Source organism: Pistacia vera, unplaced genomic scaffold (assembly GCF_008641045.1).
Source record: "Pistacia vera cultivar Batoury unplaced genomic scaffold, PisVer_v2 Contig786, whole genome shotgun sequence".
Classification (NCBI taxonomy): Eukaryota; Viridiplantae; Streptophyta; class Magnoliopsida; order Sapindales; family Anacardiaceae; genus Pistacia; species Pistacia vera.
In genome coordinates, this window is record NW_022196652.1 from 71617 (window position 1) to 81055 (window position 9439).

Here is a 9439-nt window from a genome sequence, read left to right on the forward strand (position 1 = left end):
GCCATTTACTGAATTACCCAATGAGATAACTTCTCCCGTACCTAGGAGTGATGAATCCTTTGTCGATCCACCATAGTCTCGATACACTTCTCAGTGTAGCCAATCACTACAGTATTGATAGCTCTGAATAGAACTATGTTGGGCTAGTGTCAAACTACACTAATTGGTGTACAAGGCGTTCTGGTGATCTCCAATCTAAGGATCACATGCACCAACATCCGTTAGAGGATTTATTCCATAGACACTAGGGTTACCATCCATATGGAATCCTCTAGTGGGTCTGTCCAGTGAACTTGCCTCTAGCAAGCACCCATGCGTTGCACCAGGTTGTTGGTAACAACCTTGACAAGTGAGATTAGTCACTGCCTTTCGATAGGGTCATTTAACACTATGATAGCCTTGCCGTATTATCTATGTCCTTGGTCAGAATAATACTGGGGCTACAGACATTTCTAGAATGGCCACCATATGTGATCATAGGGCTCTCACTATCAAGATTTGAAACACTTGATACCCTCGTCACGGTTCTACCATCCTAAGGACATATATTATTACATACACGATATAGAAGAATATGCCTTTTATTGATACATAAACATTTATTACAGAGTCAATTTTATAATAATTGAATGGCTCTAGGGCTACTCTAACAGATATAAATTTAAAGATTGAAAGGGTGTCGTGGCTATCTGATTCATCGTCGGCGGTAGCAACAAAAGATGGCAAGAGTGCGTCAAATATTGTAAGCAAGAGGATCCACCGGTTTGACCTTTGAAGCTATGTATGGACATGCCTATCCATTGGAACTCCACCTACTTGATGTTGGAAAAAGCTTTGCTAACTGCAAGACAAATTACAGATTTTGTCAATCGGAAGAATCCGTAGGAAGTTGTCAACTATGATGATTGGACGGTTTGCGAACTTTTTTATTCATTTCTTAAAGTTTTTTATGAATCCACTAATACATTAAATGGTATTTATTATCCTACTGCTAATTTAGCGTTAGATATTTTACTTCAAAATTCTAAAACTTTTGCTAAATATAGATATAATGACGTCTTAATGGAAATTGTTTCAAAGATGGAAAAAAAAAATATGAGAAATATTGGTTAGTTATTCCATTCTTATATGGATTAGGCCTTGTTGTAGATCCTAGGTTTAAATTACACGTAGTTTATTGTATAGTTACTAACATAGGCCAGCATTTAGGACATGATTATACGTATTATTTGATTAACTTTAAACAAAATTGGAAAGCCTTTTATCTTTATATCAGAGCAGGTACAATGGAACCGGAACGTCCAGTAGGACCCTGATGAAGGCAACTATCAAGAATTGAGCATATGGACGTATATGGAACATGGCGGTAGAAGTAGCAACTCTAGTGCATACATACATGGACCAAATGAGTTAAATCGCTACCTGCAAATGGACATGTCCTACATAACAAAGAAGGAGAAATGTGAGATGGATGTGATTCAATGGTGGAAACAACATCAAAGTCGATTCCCCATTGTAGCCCAAATGACACGTGACATTTCATCAATGCTGGTTTCTACAATTGCATCCGAGACAACATTCTCAACGAGTGGTCAGATTGTTGAAGACAGAAGATGTTCTTTAACCAATGAGATGATTGAAGTGATAACGTATTTACGGGATTGGACTTATGTAGAGAGAAGACTACAGCAGCACCGTAAAGATCCTAAACTACTTGAATTCTTCTGGAACACAGATTTCAATGATGTAAATATTGTTGACGATGAATAATTTAATAAAAACAAATTTATTTAATTGTTTATTTGTGAAGTGTGAATGTGCGAATATTACATTTACGTTAAAATTAATTAATTAAATTATCTTTTTAAAGTTTAAATTTAAATCCCCATATTTATAAATAATTATTAATTATGATTAACCATTAATTTATTATTTTTTAAAATTAATTAAAAATTTACTAATCTCTCGGGGGTGGAAATAAATTTTCTAGGCCCCTAAAAATTACATAAACCCCCAACATAATTTTTTTGGCCTCCTATATATATATATATATATATTATATATATATATATATATAATATATATATATATATATATATATATATATAAATTTCGGGTGAAAAATTTTTCTAGGCCAATAAGACTGTTCCTAGGACCAGTCTTAGTGCCGGTCACTGGTCCGGGTCTTAAAATTTCTCATGAGCCTAGGACTGGTCCTAGGCCCATAAGCGATTGGTCGCAATTAGGCCCAGACTAGGGCTGGTTAGGACCAGTCCCTACGTAGGTCTGGGTACACTAGGTAAGGAAAGTTAGGAGTTTTGCGAGGAGAGGACGCAGGTTTGAGTGGTGGTTCTAGTGTCAAAATCGACCGGATCTTGCTGAAAAATGGGAAAACGCACAAAAAGGTATTAGCTGTCGGGCGGTGATTTGAGGGTGCACCGAGGAATGAATGTTAGGGGTTTTGTAGTGGGTGATGTGGGGAATCTGGTGGAAGTGTCGGAGGGCTCGGTGTAATGGGTAATGTGGGGGAAACACGCAAAGAGGAAGTGCCGGTGATAGTGAAGAAGAGGAAGGGAGAAGAAGAAGAAGAAGAAGAAGTTGTGAGGGCAGTTTTGTAAAAGCACCTCTACTTCTGTGTCAAATGCCATCCATCACTAACAACATCCATTTAAGGGTTGTAATCTTGAATTTATGAAACCAAGGGTACCAATCTTGGATTTTGCTAAACTTTAGGTGTGAATATGTCGTTTACTTATGAAATAAAATATTTATCTAAAGTTGTTTGGGACAATGATTTATGCTTTAGAGTTGTTACCTTATCTTTTAACTTGGGGTACTTAATAACTCGCTAGCATGGACACTTTATTGTTGAAGCCAAAATATTTCTAGCTTCTCAAGCATGTTTAGAGCTTCTTGGCAAGAAACTTTTTATATTTAAATACTATCATTCTCAGAATTATTTCCTTTCTCTTCTTGTCTAATTGCAGCAATAATGACTACTAAAACAATGAATTGAAATCCTAATACATACTACTAAAACGTGAATTATAAAATAAAAAATCAAATCAGTAATTTTTATAACTACACATCTATTAAGTTATAACTTCATATAGTAATAAATTAGTTTGATCCACCATTATGATTATAGAGAGGCTTTACTATAGCTGCTTTGTTTTGTTTTGTTTTGTATTCATGTTTTTAAATTAAATTTGATTAGTGATTCAAAATCCAGACATTTGTAGTCTGTCTAACCTCTTATAGTAGCAATTATTTTGTTTATTATTCACTAGTGATCTTATCCGAAATTATGTTATTAAGCCCTCTTATAAGGTGTGAAATAAAAAATAGTGTTAAATTGGAAAATATCTCATAAAATAAGCTAACTCAATTTTCTTAATTTTAAAAGATAAAATTACCCTATTCATATTTCTTTAACTTGCTTTTCAAAACGAATAATGCTATACTTACAACTAAGTCATATAACCAGGTAAGAAACATAGGATAGAGTAGTCATTTTACATAAATTTTGTAAAAAATTTGTTTGATTAAATGGCTCAGTTGTAAGCATAGCAATATTCCTTCAAAACCATCTAACTCATTCTTTATAATTACAAACAATACCAAATCACTATGGCTCCGTTTGGTTCGTTATTTTACACTTTTGAGAATAGCTTTTTGAAAAAAGTTGGGTTGAGTTGAATTGAGTTGTATTTAATAGTTTTTTGAAAAAAGTGTTTGCATTTAAAAATGTTGTTTATTTATTAGAATTATCAATAGATAATGTCAGAAAAATGTTGTTTGCATTTAATAATGTTCGATAATGTTGTGCGCCTGCGCTTGTGTATTACCTTTATGAACTCCCACGCCACTCACGCCATCAGTAAGTTAGCTGAACGCAGGGGTATTTTTGGTAATTCAGGTGAAATATCTATTCAAATCACTTGTTCAGTTTGGTTAATTATTTGAATATTATATTTGAATTAAATAAATTAATGAATAATTGTTTTATGTATTTTTTTGAAAAGGATTTTAAGATAATATTTTGATACATTTTATTTCAAATTTATATTATTTGATTATTGAACTTTTCAATTCACATTTAAATAATATTAATTAGTTGTTTGGTAATTTTTTAAGGGCTTACTTAAAAAAAATTTCTCCATAATAAGTTAGACTACTAATATATCATTTAAAAACACAGTATTAATACATATCTAAATTAATAATACGAAACTACTAATAATCATCCCTCAAAATTCTTTGTACCCCAATATTCAGTTATCAATACGAGCTAGACTCATGTTCTGCCCATAGAGCAGTAGTTATGCTATCCCTCACCCTTCCCATGTCGTCTGTATTACGCTGAGTCAATTGATTCGAACCCGTCCCATTTCCTTCCTCACAAACTCCATTCCCATTAAACCTTTGGAAGATAGGGTTGTTCGTATTGAACCTTTTCATAAAATTATGAATTACACAACATGCCATAACAATGTTAGCTTGCTTCTGCAACGGGTAATTATTCATGCCATCAAGAATGCGGAACCTTTTTTTAAAAACACCAAAGGTCCTCTCCACAACATTCCGAAGCGATGCATGTCTGTAATTAAACAACTCCATAGGTCCAGAAAGGTTACGATGTGCATCGGGAACATGATAAGGAACTCGTCTATGTGGGGTGAGGAACCCACCTCTGTTCGCATAACCCGCATCTACTAAGTAATATTTGCCTGTAATGAATAATTGAATGTTATTTGAAGAATCATAAAAAAAAAATGTTTATAGTTTAGCTACAGTACATAAACAAGTTAGTTATACCTGGAGGAGGATGCGGGAAACCCGAATCAGGATCATCTAGAACTGAATTTAGAATCCTTGCGTCATGGGCAGATCCTTCCCAGCCAGTGACGACATATGTGAACAACATATTGAAGTCGCAGATGGCCATCACATTCTATGACAATGCCCCTTTACGATTTCGATACATATCAGCTACCTCAACTGGCATCGACCTACGTATATGTGTACCATCAATCGCTCCAAGACAGTCCTGTTGACAAAATTGCATTTTAGTAATATGTGAAGACGAACAACAATTATGAAACAATGAACTTAACTATCAACTAATTAAAAATAATTAAGTACCTTAAAGAATGGGTAGAAGTTTGGGTTGGTCGATATCTCCAATGGAACATCAGTGAAGTCAGGTGGCTTGATAAAGACTGACCTCAACTCCAATATTGCATCACAAACTGCATGGACATATCTACAGATTATCTCACTGGAATGCTAGTAATCCTCCCCACAATCACGATTTGACGCATTTTTCCCAACTGTTGTCAAAAATATCATTACTTGTTCTTCAATACTCACGTGTCTGGTTACTCGCAGTTTGCCTCGTTGTGCCAATATATAACATAAGGTTTGAAAACATCTTTTGCTCATGCAACACTTATGTATATTCTTCTAGGATGACCATTTAGCAGTTCCACCATATAATCGTGACCATTTAATGAAGATATATTTATAGGTTGGCTTGGTTGCATGCTAAACTCCATTTCATATGTAATAACCCCACACAATGCGGCTGTAGCGTATATATATAACTGTACTTCTTCGCTCTCATTATCTTGATTATGGTTTGTATGGCTAGACGACGCCATCTAAACCTGTCCATTGTAATAATTGCTTCCATTAGTTCATACTTTTTTAATACTAACCAAAATATAAATAACATTCAATTTTAAATATATGAATCATTGCACAACAACAGATGGTGTATCAGTTCTTAGAACAAAGCAAGTTAAGTCTATAATATGAAGAAAGTAAATATAAAATATCTTAGATGTCAACAGAATCAATAAAGACTAACAAGCGAAAACAAGTTCAACATGGAAGTCCTAAACCGTCATCTACGTCCGACGGATATCCTTATAAACCCAAAATTCCCTGTTCGCATGTGACATGTTCACCATAAACTGACGCCACTCTGGGTTGGCAATTAAGTACTTCATAGCATCCAAATATACTTGCGGTGGAAGTTGCATACTTTCCAAAATTGCCTGACAATTTTCCATGGAATATCGATCCGTCCTAGCACTTGTGTTCTCTTGGGTCCTATCACCGCCACTACGAATTGATGCCTCAGATCCCATAGTCTTATTAGAAATAGCTTCCGCCAACTGAGTCATCACACCCAAAAATGGGTTTCCCTCCCCGTCTCTCCTTCTTCTCCTCCTCCTCCTATTTACGGATCTGCTATCTCCAGACCTATTAGATCGTTTTTCTCCAGTTGATCTATCTAGATCAGGATCGAAGTCATCTTGATTCATGTCTGCCTCGATAGGATCAAAAAAACACAAGGTGGATGCCGTAGGTTCAGATGCAGATGTGAAAGCAAATCTGCCAGTTGCATTTTGCTTCTGGAATATGACCTTATATAACTCTCTATCAACAAGTCCTTTATGTAGGAATTGATGCACACTAGGGTTTTGCTGTTATTGAAAAACAAACAAACATTAATTTATATTTTCCCAAAACAAAAAGTGCATACCGACTACTGCGTTATAAGAATTGGAAAAAAAAAATGTTGTTTACCTTTATATATTCTTGCCATATCTCTTTAGGACATGTTGGAGTTTGGGACTCGTGATCCCAACCAAATCCCGTATGTTCTATTAGCATACGCCAAGACCTGTATGTCGATCGCAAGTGTTGGTACTTAGAAGCCAACTGTTGCACTTCCAGTTTCTTCTGCGCTATATTTTGTAATTGTTCACTAATCCTCCTATGGTCAGAAGCTCTTATTGCAGTACCGTGGGTTGTTTTCACTCGCTCAGCCAACAATTCTAAAAACAAAACCTATGGGTGAGTTCAGCAGTCCATTGAACGAACTCACTCATCTAATAATAGTAGGGTGAGAACAAGAATCATAATTGAAATATTGTAACAATTAGGATACATATCAATATGAACATAGGCAACATATAACATTATAAACAAAACATACAGAAAATATTACCTCGTTTGACCCAACACTGCTTTCAACGAAAAGTATGGGAGGCACGACGGTCAAGGTAGACCAACAAGGTCTTCTGTGTACCCCAATTCTGAATAAACATCGAACTGTCTTCTAGCGTCGAAAGTAATGATCAATTCTGCAATGGTGGGCTGAGTGCACTACAAGAAAACTGGCATTCTGCGTCTAGCAAAATTAGACGCAGAAAGTCACATTTAGACGCTAAGCCATTTTTAGCGTCTAAATTTGGTTGTCGCTCCCTTAGTTGCAGTAGGCTGGTCGCAGATTCATAGCACGTCTATATTGTGGTTTAGACGCAAAAAGTTTTTTTTTTGCGACTAGAAAAATAGTCGGTAAATGCTGGTCAAAATAGTCCCCCAACTTAGACACTAAAAGTTCAAGGGTAATTTGGTAAAATTGTATAGCGACTAATCAATTAGTTGCAAAATGTCAGTTTTAGTGTCTAATAATTTGTCGTGAATCCCACACAAATTAGATGCCAAAGGTGTAAGGGTAATTTCGTAAAAGGCTTTCGCAACTATTTTATTGGTCGACGAATGTATCTTTTTGTGACCAAAATTTAGTGGCTAATTGTAACTCTTTTAGATGCTAAATGTAGAATCCAAACAGTTTTCGCGACTATTTTATTAGTGGTCGAATGTATCTTTTAGTGATAAAAATTTAGTAGTTAATTATAGTAATTTTAAATGCTGAATGTGGAATCCAATAGGTTTTCGCGACTATTTTATTAGTGGCCGAATGTATCTTTTGGTGACCAAAATTTAGTAGTTAATTATAGTCATTTTAGACGCTGAATGTGGAATCCAATAGGTTTTTGTGACTATTTTATTAGTGGCCGAATTTATCTTTTAGTGACAAAAATTTAGTGGTTAATTGTAATCATTTTAGACGCTGAATGTGAAATCCAAAATGTTATCGCGACTATTTTTTAGACGCTGAATATGGAAGCTTATACTAAATTGCTTTTTGCTACTAAAACTTAGTTACAGAATGTGTTTTTTTTAGAGCATTTCATATTGACCTCCAGCGAAATGCAATTATGCTAAATGACTTTTTGCTACTAAAAAATTAGTTGCAGAATATGTTTTTTTTTAGAGCATTTCGTATTGACCTACATTATACATTCAACATGAACAAATAATGGACACAATATAAAATCTGATCACTAAATCAAAAATCATATTTCATACATATATATATATATATAGTCCATACATGATTTTTTGCATGATGAGCAACAAATCTAAAATGCACTATCACATGTGCATAACCCAAAAGAATAGCATGCACCCACATTTCCTTTTTCTACCCTATCTATCTATGCATAACTAACAAAAATGCCCACCCCATGTACACCATCTAACACGTATATGCAAACATCTCAAAGATGGTTCTACCCCCATGTCAAAATATCTATTATCCATACAATACAAAAATAACCATCAATACCGTTAGCATGTCAAGTGTCACCAGTTCCAGATTTGAAATAGCTGTAGCTGATGGGACGGTCTTCATCAGTTTGAGAAGCAAGTGCTGTCGAGTTGGAGCTTTATCAGATTTCTCTAGTTCAAGGGCTATAGTTAGCTGCTTCATCATCTCTAACAGGACCAATTGTTGGTGTTCAAGGCTTTTATTTTCTCTTTTTGTTGATCAAATAAGATTAGCTGGTCCTCCAACTGTTTAATCTTATTTTCTTGTTGTTGCACAATGCACCTTAACTCTGCTTCTCCTGCAGTGGATTGATGCTGAATTTGTGAAAATGCAAAATTCTTGTTAAATCCGGAAGCTTTATCCAAACTTCCTCACATATCTCAGCTCTGTTTTTTCACTTTCCCCTGCTTGTGTTTCTCTTTGCAGCTCTATCATTTTTTCCTACCATCAATTGAATCCATATCAATAAGTCAACCACAAACTAAATAGCACATAAAAATAACTACATCACCAACAAAATAAGTCTGATGGAGTAGAACAAGTATCTCAAACATTTCAATCTAATACTAAAGGAAATTTCTGACATAAGTTTTTCTTATACACATATAAGCAACATTTTACATTCACATATCCATGCTAAACATGCTAAGTAATTGGAAAGATGAGGGCTGTTGCATTTTCTCTAACACATAATCTGCAGAGGCATATTTATAATCTGTGTTTTAATTCTGCAAAGGCAAAACAAAGCCATATGTATAAATCTGTACGTATGCATTTCCCATTTTCAAAGTGTTTTAAATCTGTACTACTCATCAAGTGTATAAATCTGTACATATTTATAAATTTGTACATATGCACATAAAGGCCAAGAAATGATTTTTTATAACCTAGGATAGGAGTTTCACTTTGATGAGGCAAAGTCAAATTTTGGGATTCTGTTTAGGCTTTTGTATTTTTGAAATATAAGTG

At 34.7% G+C, this 9439-nt stretch overlaps 2 protein-coding genes across 2 annotated transcripts; both read right to left on the bottom strand.

The window, feature by feature from the left end:
- Nucleotides 1-4281: 4281 nt before the first annotated feature.
- On the bottom strand, nt 4282-4948 carry LOC116116847 (putative nuclease HARBI1). The gene is made up of 2 exons (XM_031402897.1): nt 4819-4948; nt 4282-4730 (listed from the first exon to the last, which is right to left on the bottom strand). The coding sequence occupies exons 1-2, from the start codon at nt 4946-4948 to the stop codon at nt 4282-4284; spliced, it is 579 nt and encodes a 192-aa protein (XP_031258757.1).
- A 6-nt stretch (nt 4949-4954) lies between these two features.
- Nucleotides 4955-8635, bottom strand: LOC116116848. Its single transcript, XM_031402898.1, has 4 exons — nt 8489-8635; nt 5984-6494; nt 5146-5252; nt 4955-5050 (listed from the first exon to the last, which is right to left on the bottom strand). The coding sequence occupies exons 1-4, from the start codon at nt 8633-8635 to the stop codon at nt 4955-4957; spliced, it is 861 nt and encodes a 286-aa protein (XP_031258758.1).
- Nucleotides 8636-9439: the final 804 nt, after the last annotated feature.